Source organism: Mycetomoellerius zeteki, unplaced genomic scaffold (assembly GCF_001594055.1).
Source record: "Mycetomoellerius zeteki isolate Tzet28-1 unplaced genomic scaffold, Tzet1.0 scaffold126, whole genome shotgun sequence".
Lineage (NCBI taxonomy): Eukaryota > Metazoa > Arthropoda > Insecta > Hymenoptera > Formicidae > Mycetomoellerius > Mycetomoellerius zeteki.
Window position 1 is genome coordinate 219,084 of NW_017256190.1, and position 16,766 is coordinate 235,849.

Sequence of the window (16,766 nt, forward strand, 5' to 3'; positions counted from 1 at the left end):
TCATGATATTTTATTACATAAATGCTCTATAAATAAATATGCATATTTGTAAAGCTATAATATCCTATATATTGCCGAAAAATTACAATTTTTTTCTCTGCAGTTATTATCTCTGTTGATAATCGAACTTTGACGATAACACTGAAATCACAATTTTAAAGAAAAATCGAGTATTATTGAGTTTTAAATGCACGTACACCGATAAACACGTCTACTAAACTAATAAATCATAAAATTAGTACAATATTATCAGTTTTTTTACTCTTAATTACTTCAATATTAACAAGAACGCGAACTCCCATAAGGATGTCGGTCTTTAATAATATCTCGTCGGTGAGTGTATAGAGTACAGTTTATGCATGAAAGTTTATGTAAATTTGAAAACATACGTTTTACACTACTATATATGGATCCATAATATCCCCATAGAATAATCACTTCAATATGATTCTATTTTGTAGTCGAGAATGTAAATATTGTTAAATAATTTAAATTAAATAAAATTAATCTGGCTGAGATCATAATCCTAATCGAATTTGTTAGGTAGTTGTTATGTAATTAAATTAATTGGTTGGTTGTGTTATTAATGGTGAGATGTAAATATCTTATAAATAGTTTTTTACTGTTAATGACAATATCTCCCTTCTATCATATTTATATGTTCTGTTCTGTGTGTGGCACCCTTTACTGCATTATTTTTTATTGCTTGCTTTTTTATAGTTTTGTATACATGTATATTAATATTATGCAATAATTTACTCTTCACAAAAGTTTTTCTATTTTTATTTAAACTTTCTTTTATTTCATGCACAAAAATATACTTTTATGTTTTGACGGCACATATTTTCAAATAACTGATCTATATATTTAAAGTTATATGTACAATATTTTGCTTGTGAAGCTTATATCTCGTAAATTTTAGCTGGAATAACTCAAATTCTTCCACCAGGGTCTAATGTTTGGATACGCAACTGATGAAACGGATGAATGTATGCCACTAACGGTCGTGTTGGCGCATAAATTGAATCAGAAAATCGCCGAGCTAAGACGAAGTGGCGAACTGTGGTGGGCTCGTCCAGATTCAAAAACACAGGTTTGATTTTTATATATCTGCATACGTATTTTTTATTTATCTTAATTTGCAAAGCGTAGAGTTTAAATTTGATATGATAAAACAAATAGAAAAGTATTTACCGGATTTAAAAAATTTTTAGGAGATTTCCAATCTAATCATTCGCGATACTTTTCATGCTTAGAGACAATTAAAAAATGAAGTTTATAGACAATGACGATTATTCGAAGATGAATATGTATTTGCTACTCGTGAGTGCCATGATGTTAAAATTTAAACTGAGAATAATCCATCAAATATATTTTTGCAATACATTAATAATTCAAAAAACAATTATGTATCAAACGTGTGTGATTACGTATGTGATAGGTAACCTGTGAATACATCATGGACCATGGAACCTGCGTACCTATAAGAGTCCATACTGTTGTCGTGTCACTACAACATAGTGAAAAAATTAGTCTAGATGAGTTACGTAAGGCGGTCATGGAGAAAGTCATTAAAGAAGTGATTCCAGCGAGATATTTGGATGAAAGAACAGTCTTCCATGTGAATCCTTGCGGGCTTTTCATTATTGGTGGACCACAGGTACCATTAAAGTACAAAAAAAATGAAGTTCATAGACAGTGATGATTATTCGATGATGTATTTTATATATTTGCTACTTTTGAATGCTATGATACTAAAAATTAAACTGAGAATAATCCTTCAAATATATATTTTGCAATATTTTAATAATTTTAAAAAATTAATATACAATTATATAAAACGTATATAATTATGTTTCAAACTATTACATGACAATGCCAATATTACTCAATCTTAAATATGCATTATATTTTGTAAGTTGTGTTCTCTCTTTCTGATATACTCTTATTACAAATTTCAGAGTGACGCTGGTCTTACTGGTCGAAAAATCATCGTAGATACGTATGGCGGTTGGGGAGCGCATGGTGGTGGTGCATTTTCCGGTAAAGATTTTACGAAGGTGGATAGATCAGCTGCATATGCTGCAAGATGGGTTGCCAAATCCTTGGTGAAAGCTGGTCTTTGCAGACGTTGCCTCGTACAGGTAAAATTTACAAGCACCAAGATTTTATTGAAATAAATTAAACAATTTCTGTAACTTTTATAATGTGAAATTCTATAACTTTGTATTATATAGAAAATTTGCGATTATTTGTATTAGGTTTCCTATGCCATTGGAGTAGCGGAACCATTGTCTATCACAGTTTTCGATTATGGCACATCCACACGTTCACAAAACGAGCTCTTAGACATAGTGCACAAGAACTTCGATTTGCGGCCCGGAAAAATCGTCAAGTATGTATAATTAATTTTTCTCGTAATTTTAATACTTTTATTACACAAACTGTTATAATAAATATTATTTTGCTCACATGATATATTACAATGATTATATATAATTCATTAATAATAAACCAAGAGGATAAAAAAATTAATTAAAGTATATTATTTTCTTTATAGAGAGCTGAACCTTCGCAATCCTATTTATCAACAAACCAGTACATACGGTCACTTTGGACGAGACGGTTTCACATGGGAGCAACCAAAAAAGCTGGTTTTCGATTGATGAGAGGATGGATTTTAAATTGGTTTTTGGCGTTTTTCGGTTTTAGATATTTGATAGAACATCTGTTTCTCGTTCTCTAATTCTATCTCCCTCTCTACCTTTTTCTCGGAGAAAAAACCGTGTTATTTCAAGTAAAAGAAAAGAATTTCGTCCGCGATATACTTCGATCTCCGTGCCGCAGCCATTATCGAGGCCATCGATTACGCCAATACTTAGCAATAGAGAGGACTAGGTATGGGCAGTTCTCTTTCTAGTTCTTTTTGCCATGGAATACCGCATTATATGTGACGACAGGCATAGTACAAATATCGTTTATAATCCAGTATATTACATCCAATCCAATACATTACATCGCATTATAAAAAAAGCGTTGCGAAAAGAGCGAACTGAACCTATATTATAAAGCGCATTTTCATGTTTAGATGTTTAAAAACTTCTTTCTTAAACTGATGTGAGTGATTCACAAGAAAACACAAAGAAGTGTCTCCCTCCGATTTTGATGAGTTTTAATTTGTGTGGTCCAGACTAAAGTAAGAGACGTGTGTTTTTTTATACATGATTATACTCGCTTTTAAAAATGGAACACTCACAAAAATCGATCGGTTTCTTTCGAAGCGAATATTGCCGAAATTATTAAAAAATTTTTTTACCATTATAAAATACTGCAGATCATTCACACAACTTTTATAAAAAAATTTTTTTCATATCTTTTATAGAGTCGAATTTCATCAAAGTGTTTTATTCCCTAAAAAGGGCATATGATCACATATAAAAAATATGTTTCTTATTTTGGTCTAGACTATAACGTATTAAAAGCTCATTAAAATATTTCTTGTCAGTCTAGTAACAGCAAATTACATGCTGATGCTATTTACTTGCAAACAAGTAAGAAGAAAAGGAACTTGTAGTAGATAAAATTTTCATCTTTAAAAAAAATGTATAAACAAGCGCATATCTCGGTACGTGTTTTCAGATTCGGGAATGTAACTGCAGATCTTATAGATTTTTAGCTGTATTAGTCCCTCGCACGTACATGAAAGTTCGATACTCCGACTTGATCAGTTAATGTTCATTTTTACCAGTGTAAGTTAAAGTTAATTTACATTGATAAAAATGGACATAAACGAGCCAATTTTTTAATCAGAATGCATGAATCACATACCGCTGATTTACGTAAAGTATTTTATTTCATTAATGACACTATCGAATTACCGATCGATCTTTCGTGTACGTATCTTCATTAGAATTATTAATCGTTGAAGAGGAAAAGGAAGTGTAAATTGACAGTGTATCCTTAATGTATGTGTAGCAAAGAAGGAAATGACGTTTGCACGTCATGAACGCGTCACGTTCATGAGTTTTACGAAAGATAGTTACAACATAATATCGGATCGAATACATTATCAATTAGAGTAGAATCATCATTAAATATCTCAGAGTATTTAAAAAATCATCAGATTAGTAGAGAGTCTACAGCTTCGTAAATGAAATTAAATTTCACATCATTTTATAGTATAGGTATAGATACACGAATATTCGTAACTATGCAATGTACTTAATAGCTCCATGGAATGTACGGTCATTTCCCCCTTTGCTATTGTTTTAACTAAATAGAACAATTGCAGCAGATATTATAAAAAGATGCGAAATTGAAAATCTAATCTCGGTAGAGGTCCAGCACAGACCGTGTGACGGAGCTCGAAACTGTTGTAGAATTTTTCATTATTCTTTGGTATATTGTCCGACATTGTCGGATTTTAATAGCAAACAAAAATTAAGAAACCGTTGTAAAAAAAAATATTTAATCACCTGGCAGAATTGATGTGATGATGCGATTTGCGACGTGAAAACGATTTCGGCAATATGTAATAGTGCACAGAATCATTAAAAAAAAACACATAATAAAACGGATTTTTTAATAAAAGCATTCTCTGTCGTTTTGTGTACTACCGCACCATTACATAGATAAACATCCTCGATCTTCCTAGAATTTACGCAAAACATAATTTGCACTTAATGGACCAATATTGCATTTCTGTGAATGTTTTCCCCGACAAATGACATGAGCTCTGTCGCACAAGACGCTGCGACTGGCTATATAGTTTGCGAATGTAGCGAGTCATTTTTATATCCATTTGCACGGTCACTCTACAGTATAACGATATAACGAAATGTATAACATGTAGAATAATCCGAATAATCAAATAGCTCTTACGCTCCACCTGTTGTCGCGCATTTTGCTACATTGTAGCAATACTTCTACAGTAGAGTACCATAGCGTATCCAGTAAAGTAGATTTAAATAAAACGTACATGATAGACTCGTCAGTGCAACTTATTCCCATTGTACATAAGATTTTGCAATATTTTTCTCCTTTTATATGTCAAGTAATTCTTTTGTTTTAAAATAATTCCTCTTATAAATGATTATATATAGCATAAAATAGATTTTAGGAAGCCAGGTAATTATAAAGATAATAATCACAATAGAATAGCATTTATGTGCACATAAACAATTCCATTAAGATAGCTTTGTATTTAGAACTATATACATCAATTATAGATAACATAAACTTACATCGGAAAGAGTATACGATACATAATCATTTATATTTCAAATATAAAAATTATATATAAGAATATGATTGCTGCCTAAAGGGGAAAGCTAAATTATATTAATGTATTCAATGTTGTTATTCTATATTCAGCTGACATTTATGTCGCATATGCTTCGTTTAAATTGCACTAGTATTGAAAAATGTGATACGAAATTATAATTCCTTTATGCATATAAAAATATCAATTGAATAAAAAATGTTCGGAACTTAAAACTAATATTGAATTTATTTTAATCATTCTTGTATAAATAGCAATGAAGTAATCGAGATGTTTCAATACTTCTTTATACATGTACTCTCATTTTGTCGTATTTGTTTCATATTAAAATTAACTTATTTTCAAAATTTTTCATATTTTTTGCTTTAAATATTTTAATTTTTACATTTTAAATTCCGTTTCGTGTACATACAGATAGATTGTTTGGGTAAAAAAACGCCGATTCCTAAACGCCCTTTTGTAACCTTTTATTTTTTAATACTAAGGAATCTTATTTTACTGTATTTTTTGGGTAAGTTTTTTAAATGATAAGATTTGCTAGTATTTATACAAAAGTGACTAAAATAAATATACGTTAAATGTTCCTTAACATTAAATGTATGAATTATATATAAGATTACACAATTAAGCCCGTCTCAATGAAATAAACACAAAAAACTTGAAAAATCTAGATTGAAAATTTTTCTCGTTAATATAGACAATATTCACTGCAGGTCTAATTCCGACACAGATAAAAATTTGAAAGAATTTTTCATACCCACTAGATCCCAGGAAAATCACAACAAACTGAGCAAATATTGCTCAATTTGCTATGATTTTCTTGGGTGCATGGATACGACTGTGTCTTAGCAGTGAACTTTTATCTGTAAATGTCTTCTCGCACTCGACGCACTTGTACGTTCTACCAGTGTGCGTAACCAAGTGCCTGCTGAGACCCGACGCGTGACAGAAAGCTTTTGGACAAAGTTGACAATGATGCAATTGAATATCATTCGGATTTAATTTCTGATGCCGACGCATGTGCACCTTAAGTGCTTCTCGCTGCGTGAAGCTCTTATCGCAATGCTGGCACTGGAACGGTTTTTGGCCAGAATGTGTCATTAAATGTCGGAACAAAATCTCCTTCTGAGCGAAAGCACGGTGACAAATGTTGCAACCAAATGGTTTCTCGCCTGTAATATAAATAAAGATAACATTGTATTATTCCTATAATAAATTTAATAGTTGCGCATTTTTCAACACTCATAAACAAACACTACGTGACATATTAAAAAGAAACAATCTATTCAAAAAGAAGATTTTTTACGATTGCGTGATTAAAATTCCTAATATCATAAATGTGAAATGGTAGATTTTTTTCTTAATAGGCAAATTGTTCGAGGCAATTTCAGCGAGCTAGCCAGATAAGCTAGTTAACATCTCTAGGAAGAAATAATATTGAGAAAAATATCTACAAATATTTAGTTCATATATATGTATCCATAATTAATACACACAAAATAACAAATACCAACCTGTATGTGTACGTTCGTGTCTCACCAACGCAGATCTTGTCGGGAACCATTTTTCGCACGCCTGACACGTAAATCCCCTCTGTGTAGAATGCACCGACTGATGGCTCTTCAGCATTATTCTCCGAGTGAACGCTTTTGGGCACTTGTCGCATTTAAACACCTTCAATTCCGGATTAGCATCAACTGCAATATACATTTGTCTTTTTATGTAACTGTCGCATTCTTCCATTACAGATAACCTCTTGTAGAATTCTTTACCAATTGTGTCACCCATAGGCTGTAACTTCAACGAATCGGGCTCATTGGGATTGTCGCTGGTGACCTCCATCATGTAGACATTCTTGTGATCATTCGCTATTCCTCGCTGCATCTCTTCCGTCTCGTCGTCGGACTCCTGCTCCTGTTTGATACGCGACGTCCTTATCGTACAGCGTGCCTTCGCCATTCGTTCCTCAGCAGGTACCAGCGTGATGTTCTCCGGATCCTCCGAAATATTTTCCTCCAACTCCGGATTTTCAGAAGCCATTCCTGCGTATCAATTAATAACAATACATATATATATGAACTAAATATTTATAAACATTTCTCAATGTTACTTCCTACCAGAGTAATAAATTTTAAATACAAGTTTCTAAAATGACAATTAAGCCATCTTTTCTAATGAAATTTTCAATTCTAAAAAGCCAATGGAAACTGGCCCATTTATATCGATAATGCAATGAAATAAACTCCTTGTCAGTAACACACCCAGGATATAACCACCAACGAGTTCCTCTTCTGTCACCTCGATAGGATCTCCATCTGTTTGACCACTGTTGCCTTTCGTTGAAACCAGATCAGCTAGCAGCTGCTTAACTTGCTTGGACTTTCCCGTGGATTCTTGGGACTCCTCCCTACTGCTATCCTGGCTCTCGCCTTCTTCGTCTTGCCCGGTCAACTGTTGTATCAACTTCATGTGCTTTCTGAGCTTGGAGTCCGCAGCCTGGCATTTTTTTCTGAATTGATAGGATTTCTCCAACTGATATTTACAGGGATGACATATCATGTTAGGCAGGCCATCCTGCTCGAAAACCTAAAACATTGATATCAAGATCTTCAGTTTATCAACTTTAATTATATTAATTATATTAATAAGATAAGTAGAGCTTAACCGACATATTAAAAATGTAGTATATATTTTAGAATTTAGTAACAATCAAAACCTAACAAAATTTATCTTGCCTTTCTCTAACATAGTCGAACGTTTTCAGATCGGAACGCGGAAAGCTCGAGCATCTTTCGGAGTTCACGTGCCGTCGAGAGAAGTCGCGGTTCGAAGAGGACGGCGGGTCTCAAGAAGCTGCGATTCCTCAAAAAAAGCTCAGCTGCGAATTACATCGGGACGCTACACGTCCGACGCGTACTAACATTACAGATCTCTATAAATCCGTAGAGTAAACAGGACTGCCTCCGTGCCGGTTCTAGGTCTCTGTAATAAGGCAGTAGCGCTTAGCGTAAAAGGCGCACCGCTATCTATCGTGTCGCATAAGTTCGTCGATAACTCGGTAAGGCCGGGTACTTGCGAACCCGCGCGCAACATCGATCGCCCGTACAACGTCATTCGCGCGCGCACGCGTAAACATGTATTGATGTATATAACGTATGTAACGCCGAGCGGCACGGCGTGACGTAGCTGTTACCGTGCGCCGCGCGTGAATGTGTGCGTGTCATGTATACGCCAACACGACGCAGCGAAGAGGGGAGACAATATGCGAGAGGACGCCGTGCGCAGAGAGATAAACTAGATTCCTATTTTTCAATGATCGGGCTCCTCCGGCCGCTGATTATTATCGCTCGATGCGAATCGAACGTGACGACAGCGACAACGACAAGCACAACGACGACGACGACGACGTGTTGTTCGCGACCGGTGATTTGCGTCGTCGGATTCATGCGTAGCTATTTTTTTTTTCCTCTCCTCTCCTCTCCCTCGACCCACCTCGATATTGACGCAGGAGAGTATCCGCAGCGGCATCGGCACGGTCTCGTCGTCGTAGATCGGCACCATCTCCTCTTCCTTCGCCAGACAGAGCCGGCACAGCTCGTTGACATGGATGATCACGTTGCTCGGGCTGTCGCCCTTTTTCCTGCTGTACGTTTTCATCGTGCGCCCTTTCCAGCCGTGGGTGCCCGCGGTGCCGCTCGTCGATCTATCGGTTCTACTACGGGGTATATCCCTTTTCCCACCTTCCCACGTTCTATCCAGCTCTTATCTATCCCCGTCCCGCGCTCTCCTTTTTCGAATTTGCACGGCAAGTGCACGATCGGAGCGTGTAACGTCGAAAACGCGACGGAGTTTTCCCGAGTGAGAAGTCGCAATCGGCCAACAGACTCGGTCACACACAACGGAATCTATAATGGCGGTCGTCCTCAATGGCGGGCGCGTACGGCGGACTGCAGCGCTGCGCGCTTCGGCGGAAGAAACGCTACGTATGTATGGATCCGCGCGCGCGCGAGCGCGAGCGCTACGCGAGAGCGAGAGAGACGCGCGATCCGGACGGCCGCGAGCGCGAGCGAGAGGAAACGAACGAAGAGAGAGAGATCTCTAAAGCCGATCGAACGTAGCACGGCACAAACACCGCCGTGGGAGAAGCGTCGGGAGGAGAAGCGTCGGGAGGAGATCGAATGAGTGGGCTGCCATTGCCGCGCGCGCGAGAGTCGGTAAGGGCGATTACGATTATTGATCTTCCATTCTTCCCAACGGCGGGAAATGCGAGCCCTGCCCAGCCTCCCTCCAGCGGGAAAAATGGACTGTCCGATAAACGGATAGTCCAGTACACTGTAAAAGAATTACGTGCGAGATCGTAACAATCATAGTGGCCGGGTAATTTTTAAGTTCACCGTCAAAGGTGTGTATTTAGATATATTTAAAGTAAAATCACTGTCAACTTTACAAATAAAACTATTCTTCTTTGTAGTAAAGAATTTGCAAACAAATTTATTAATGAAGTTAAGTTTATAGAAATATTTAAGTATTCGTCAATAAATTACGTATAATTTTTCTTAAGCTGTATGTTATTGAAGTTTACGGATATAAAAATGTAAGTATGATATGCGTGATACTACATTACCATTATGTTATATAATGTTACAAAAATATGCGTAGTTTCATAAATTTTTCGTTTAATATGAAGGTATATTTACACGATTTATAGATGTAAAAGTCCAAGTTTTTGTAAAAACACACAATTTTATATATTTTCACTATGAATTATGTACACTGTTAAGAAAAAAGAAATTTGCTTCTCTCTCTCCGTTAATGGAAGTAAATTTCAAGCAGGTACATTAAAAATATTTAATGTTGTCAATGAAAATGAAGTTATAAGTAACTTAAATTTAATGTTTATTTATATTAAATTTCATGCAAATCTATATAAAATTTAATAAAAAATGTACTAAAATTCGTAAAATTTTATGAAAAGTACACTAAATTTCATTTACACAAATATACTTTTCAGTTGCAGATACATTAAATTTAATTTATTGTCATAAAATTGAATTTAATTTGTGTAACTTAAAAGTACATTAAATTTCATAGCATTTTTAACAGTGTAGGTAATTTTTACATACATTATATTTAAGTAATTTTACATATTTGTTTACAGTGTATGTGTCGGATCTCTCGTCGCACGCGCCTCTTCGACGGGAAGAACCGCCGTGGAAAATGAAGGAGGCATGCGATGCGCACCATCACGCTCACCTCCTCGGTCACCCGGAGCGATACGTATCGACGGATAGACCGAGCTCTATACTTAAATCCGTGGGCCGTAACTCCTTGATTATCGATTTGAAAAGGGCATCAGCTGAATTAACTTAATCGGCAATTAATTCAGCAAACTCGAATCATCGTTCCTAGTTATAGTTTGATTGTTTAACCCTTCTGATACATATACCCCTCCTTGACAATGGAAACAATGGAAATGAGTTTAACGATCTAATGTTCATTTCTATCAATTTAGATTAACTTATTTATTAATGTCAGTTTAACTTACATTAATTTTTTTTCTAAACATTAGAAAAAGATAAAGAATAAATTAAACCGTAATTAAATTTAATCTATATTATTGGAAATGAATATAAGACAATATTTGAATCGAATTTTGATTAATTCAGCGATTAATGCCATTGGCAGAATTAGTATTGAAATCAGTTGTCTCATTTTTCTGCATGTTAAACAAAAGAATTAATATAATTCTGTTAATGTTAATAAAATAATACAGATACCACTGGATAAAATAATTATCGATTAAGTCAAACGGAGTTCATCAGAATCATCCCTAAATATTCAAACTATAAATACTATCTGAAATCGACCCTTTTTTTAAACAAAATAGATATTAATACCTAATTCTATGCATATTAATACAGATATTATTTAATATAAATTAAGATAGCACAGATATATATTGCTTGATATAAATTTATTAATACATTAATCATCGATTATAAATTAATTAAAACTTGATTAAAATCACCCCAATGAAAATTAGTGATCGCCGATATCAAATTACTCGATTCTCGCGTTGCATCGTTAAAGGACACACTCTGTCTGTAATTACTGTCGAAACTATTAAATGTAGATTATTATCACCAGCAGAAGTACGACACACCGATAATCAAAAGTAGCGGATCCTACTTTCAATACATATTTTTGTGAAATCGTCAATGCGTGATTTTCAGTACAGAAACAACATAAAAAAATACTTTTCTGAGAGATTTATGATTTTGCAAAATTTTAATTAACGTATACTTTTTTTTAAGTTTGAAACGCCACTGTTATGAAATTACGCTGCATACAAGAGGGTGAGATTCCGAACAACAGCACGATTGCTTGTAGACACGGATCTCTTTCCCGAGACGGTAATGTAGAAATCGAAGTGGTACGAATAGCTGACCGTGGAAGTTGTTAGCAACTGAACACTGTGATTTCATTAGCAGCTCTCATATAATATCGTAGGATAATAAATAATTTCGAATCATGATCAGTTATACGATCAGCTCAATAAGACGTAAATCATTGGGAAAGACAAATTGAGAAAATATTACATGCATCGTGATTCTCTATAAAGATTCAAAATAATTTTTCTTTGACTAAATTCCGATTAATTTAATTGATAATCAACTTTTCAAACTGTACCTATATTTGGACAGAATTATTAATTTTTCTGTTGTTTTACATTTAAAAAAATATTAGATTAGGAAAATAAAATAAAATTAAAAAATTTGCTCTAAGCAATTCGCTAATTAAATTAATCAGAGGTTAATTTAATCAAAGTCGCCCTGAAAATTAATATTAGAATTATTTTATATTTAAAAATTTTAACGTTAAAATTTTGAAGGCTCCATCAATCAAACTCCGATTAACTTAATTGATCAATTTTATCAAATTATTTTATTAATAAAGAGTTATTAATCTTTTATTGTTTAACATATAGAAAAATCAGGGACTACTAATTGTATAGTTAAAAATTTTACTCTGTAATTCTGTTTGTAATTGATTTGAAGCTTGATCGAAGTTACTTCCCCATTGATGAAGCGAAAGCACTCGTTGTGAACACCTGTTCCGGAAATGAAACTTAAAATATCTTTGGACATATAAATGGACTGTTTCAATAAGCAATGAAAAGTACAAGGCGAAACTTTATTCATCTTTTGTACATATTTTCTTAAAAATTAATTCTTTCTTCCTCTCTGCCTCTCTTTCTTCAAATTAATAAATATTCAATTGAATAATTTTTGTAAAATTAATATATCTTCTCAAAAAAATATTAAATTCACAATTTTTTATTTTATCTTTTATTATAAAAAGTTTATTAATCCATTAATCCTTCAGAATATTTACATATATATCTGTTAAGTCTATACTTCGAGAAATTCTCATTTACCGTCAATGAACTTCGCGTTCAGATTATGGATAAATATCATGTAACATAATAATATGTCTAACATAGATTATCTTCTGATAGCATCATTGTAATACAACCATTCTGATTTCAGCGTCTTTCAATAGCAGTATAAAAATACGAGAGCTAAACATTTTGGGAATCGTATCGCATTTCGCTTCGGAACAGACCGGAACAAACCATGGAAACAAAGCGAAGCACGATGCCACTTTAGACAGATTTATTTTCGTTTGCGTTAACAGAGGGATACGTGTTACACAAAGCATACGATTTACCGGCTGCGAACGCTGGTAATCGTCCGCGTAGAATACTCGACAATGTTATGCGCCAGATATTCGACGAATGTAACTTCTCGGAGTTATCGAATGTGGATATTACGTAGATACATAGTCCGTTCCTTTTCTCCTGTTCTTCATTAAACCACACAAGATAAGAAACGTTACCACTAAGATAATTATTAAATATAGACCTTCCAATCAATGCGTGGAAAAAATTGTTAGACCGGAATGGATTAGAGAATTATTTTTTAAATTTAATACATACAGAAAAAAAATTAGAGACAATGAAGTAAATAATTAAAATTTTTAATTATATAATTAAAGATGCCACTTAAAGTTCGCAATGCTCATCTAAACATCGAATGCTCGCTAAACATCATTTGTTCTTGTTTAACATTTGATGAACAAAAAGGATGAAATCATTCTTACAATTAGAACGTTGCGAGCTCTCTATGAGTGATTCTAAACTATGAAACCTGTCGTCACAAGTTCTTAGTTTTATCTGCGCATAAAATATGTAAAAAGTTGGTGCAATTTTATTACTCGCGAAAATGTGAAAGTGCTCAATTGTTCATGAAAAAACAAAAGAGAGAGAGAGAGAGAGAGAAAAGTTTTTTAAATTCTTTTTTCGTGATATTTTGCTAAAAATAAACCGTTGCCGATCGGCAACGATGTTTTTGCCAATCAAGATTACGTAGATCACTTATGTTAGACGAAATTTTTGGAAACGACATGCGAGTGAGAGTTTTCCCGATTGCCAGGAAATCCGCCGAATACCACGAGCATCGAAGAGGGAGAGAAACAGAGCATCTCGGGAGTCGAAAATAACTGCAGCGGAGGAAGGTGTCGAGGGGACCGTACACGATTTCGGCGGTTCCGGGTGAGGGAGGGGACCGACGACAGTTGTCTTCTGCTGCTCTCCGGTGCTTTCGCTTTTCCGAGGGTCCAGTGTGTTTCGCCACCCGAGGAGAATTCGCATGCTCCACGTATAACAGCGCGAAGGTAGGTGCCGCGTTCTTGTTGTATCACGCGTTGAAATCTCCGTCATCGATCGCGTTCCGCGGGAAACGAGGATACGAGAGATCAGGTGAGACAGGAAACCGAGGAAGTAAATGAAGGAGACGATAGAATACGGAGGCGTAAGAAAGAGATCGAAAATGCAGGTGGTGCAGAGGAAAGTGAAAAATTCGTAGGAAAATGTGAGAGAAACGTGAAAAGAGAGGAAAAAAATAATTAAATGATGTAGAAATTCAAAAATATGAAAAATTGAGGATCAAAAAATAAATAGAAAATCTCGAAAGAATAAATGAACAAACGTCTATATTTTTTTTATAACACAACTTGTAGGTGCAGCTTACAATTATAGTTTGGAAAAAAAAATTCAGTGATAAATTACTGCATTCTATTCCATAAATCGTTCGCATTAAAGATTATACTACCTTTCTTTCTTATTAGCAACGTAATTGACAAGGTAATTGTCGTACTCAATTACCGCATCTTGGCACCGCTTAATTGTCATGAGAAACTAGGCCAAGCCGTCGTTGCCATCAATTACAATTAACGGAGACAGAAATGATCAGTTCTTTCAATAAAATGATCTACAATGAGATTGATTCCTCTTTCTTCTTCAGTTCTTCGATAAACTGCCCAATTTATGATTCTAATCAGCATAAAATATTCAAATAAACTTAGGAAAAATTAATTTCTATTCTACTTCGCGTGTAAATTATATCTTCATATATAAATTATATCTTCATGTAATTAATTCGTAGAATCGAGCAGCACGTTATAAATAATAGTAAATGAAGTATAAAGCACAATAATTATTTATATCACGAAGAAATCATTTATATCGTTACAGTTATTCTCGAATTAAACTACGAGTGAGTCAGCGGGATGTATCGTCTGTAGAGGCAGATCCGTCCAGCCAAAAAAACGTGTGACGTCCCGTCAATGCGTATCTCGTCAGTACGCTGCGACTTGCAGAGGTGGTGATTGAAATTTACACGACAACGCTCTCTCAGCGCGCCGCCCCGTCTATTCGCATCGCGCTTTAAACCGTCGCGGGTGAATCCGTCACAACACATCGCGAACGGCCAAAAGTTGTTTTGAACGCAACACTGCACCGTATCGTTGAAACAATCGGCCAAAAATAGACGATACGTCGTGCGTCATACCGATGAATATAATTCCGCAAAGCGCAAAAATTGTCATCGTCTCTGCTATGTAATATTAATTCCCAATCCCATGTAATATTAATATTACATTATATTACAATTATATCAATATGCAATATTAATATAGGATATTAATTGTTATCAATATAGGATATTAATTAATCAATATCCTATGTTGATAACAACATTCTATAATGTCGACGTTGATATTACATATTGATATAATATGATGTAATATTAATGTGCAGTCGATATCGAGATCTGCAGATCGATCGAGTCCCGAAAAGGGGTCATTTCGGATTTTTTTCAGTCACACGTATAAACACATGCATGTAAAGCGTTTTGTCCATCAAAGCTGCCTTCACTTAAATAATATATTATAAAATTAGCAATGCAAGTGAACATTAATGCATATACATGTGTAATAATTATCGACGTACACACGCGGTAGATAAATAGAGACAGAATGAGAGAGGGGGAGAGAGAGAGAGAGAGGAAGAAATCATTATTTATTACACACCCTGGGACAGATCCCCTCAGGCGTAAAAAACTTATACATGAATTGATCATACGACAGTATAGTAACATCATTGAACATATATTATATATAAAAAAAAACAAAAATAATAATGTATGAATATAATATAAAAAAAAGAAAAATGTAAGATGAGAAATTGTGTACAAGAAATATAATGAGAAATACACACAGCAAAGCAGGGTGAGTATTAGCTCGGTGATTAAGTGATGTCCAAAAATAGGAGAATGGGGGGGGAGAGAGAGAGAGAGAGAGAGAGTGGGGGCTTGCCATCACACGCCCGCGCCGCACGCACCACGCATGGGGATCATAAGGGCAATTATTGATCCTTCAGTCTTCCCAACATGCAACGCGGGAAATGCGAGACCTGCCCAGCCTCCCTTAGGGCAAGAGAAGACGAGAGAGCACGACAGAGGAAAAGAAAGAGAGAAAGAGTGGAAGAGAGGAAAGCAATTAATTTTAATTTTTTTTTTATATATTATTAAATATTCAATAAATATACAATTTATTATTATTATTTTCTCTCTCTCTTTTTAGAAGATTTAAATTTTATATTATATTTTCATATATAAAAATATACAAAAAGTAGTGAAATCCCTAAGAAAACCTTTTTAAAAAAAGAAAAATTGTACACCAAGTGTATAAAAAAGGTATCGAATATTATATTCTTCTTAATCAAAAACGGATACGAAATAAATGCAAGTTCAGTATTTTATCACGCAAGATACATAAGATTGATTGAAAGTGACTAAATGGTCAACTATAGTAAAGAAAAAACTTGGCGTGCCCGGGTCGCATTAATTGCACTTCTGTGAATGTATCATTTGAACACAGTATTTGCATTATGAAAATGTAAAAATAATAGACATATGTATATAATATATATATATATACAGGGTGTTTCCAAATTAAATCGCAAAACTTCGGGAGCGTGTAGAGGAGTAAAAAACTAAGAAAAAAAGTCCTATAGACATATGCTCGTTTTTGCTCCGTTTCAAAGAAATCGAAAAAAAATGTTTATATTCCTTGCCATACCTAG

General features: G+C 34.5%; 3 protein-coding genes across 8 annotated transcripts in view; 2 read left to right on the forward strand and 1 right to left on the reverse strand.

Annotated features, from left to right (window-relative positions):
• Sam-S (S-adenosylmethionine Synthetase) overlaps window positions 1-3,487 on the forward strand; it is a 16,071-nt gene extending 12,584 nt beyond the window's left edge. For all 3 annotated transcript variants that reach the window (XM_018461731.1, XM_018461732.1, XM_018461730.1), the window contains 5 exons: window positions 950-1,093; window positions 1,442-1,660; window positions 1,962-2,144; window positions 2,262-2,395; window positions 2,561-3,487. In XM_018461731.1, the coding sequence (XP_018317233.1) occupies window positions 950-1,093; window positions 1,442-1,660; window positions 1,962-2,144; window positions 2,262-2,395; window positions 2,561-2,666 (786 nt within the window). In that variant the 3' untranslated portion in view covers window positions 2,667-3,487. The remainder of the gene's footprint in view (window positions 1-949; window positions 1,094-1,441; window positions 1,661-1,961; window positions 2,145-2,261; window positions 2,396-2,560) is intronic.
• A 2,344-nt stretch (window positions 3,488-5,831) lies between these two features.
• Window positions 5,832-8,938, reverse strand: LOC108731380 (zinc finger protein 3). The gene is made up of 5 exons (XM_018461679.1): window positions 8,774-8,938; window positions 7,543-7,867; window positions 7,054-7,323; window positions 6,796-6,978; window positions 5,832-6,453 (listed from the first exon to the last, which is right to left on the reverse strand). Exons 1-5 carry the CDS (start codon window positions 8,936-8,938, stop codon window positions 6,083-6,085), a joined length of 1,314 nt encoding a protein of 437 aa, XP_018317181.1. The 3' UTR covers window positions 5,832-6,082.
• A 4,918-nt stretch (window positions 8,939-13,856) lies between these two features.
• The window catches only part of LOC108731384 (vegetative cell wall protein gp1), a 22,780-nt gene continuing 19,870 nt past the window's right edge, over window positions 13,857-16,766 (forward strand). Inside the window, exons 1-2 of one of the 4 annotated variants that reach the window (XM_018461687.1) lie at window positions 13,858-14,017; window positions 14,877-15,003. The gene's annotated coding sequence lies outside the window, so the exon portion shown is untranslated. Of the gene's footprint in view, window positions 14,018-14,876; window positions 15,004-16,766 lie in introns of all 4 variants that reach the window. The other 3 variants (XM_018461688.1, XM_018461686.1, XM_018461690.1) reach the window with 3 other exon arrangements.

Excerpts from the sequence above, each read along its gene's own strand:
- LOC108731380 (XM_018461679.1), bottom strand. The coding sequence starts at position 8,938 with ATGAAAACGTACAGCAGGAAAAAGGGCGACAGCCCGAGCAACGTGATC. Across the intron at positions 7,868-8,773 it reads TCTCCTGCGTCAATATCGAG|GTTTTCGAGCAGGATGGCCT; the intron begins GTGGGTCGAGGG and ends TCAATGTTTTAG. Across the intron at positions 6,454-6,795 it reads ACACGAACGTACACATACAG|GCGAGAAACCATTTGGTTGC; the intron begins GTTGGTATTTGT and ends TTTATATTACAG.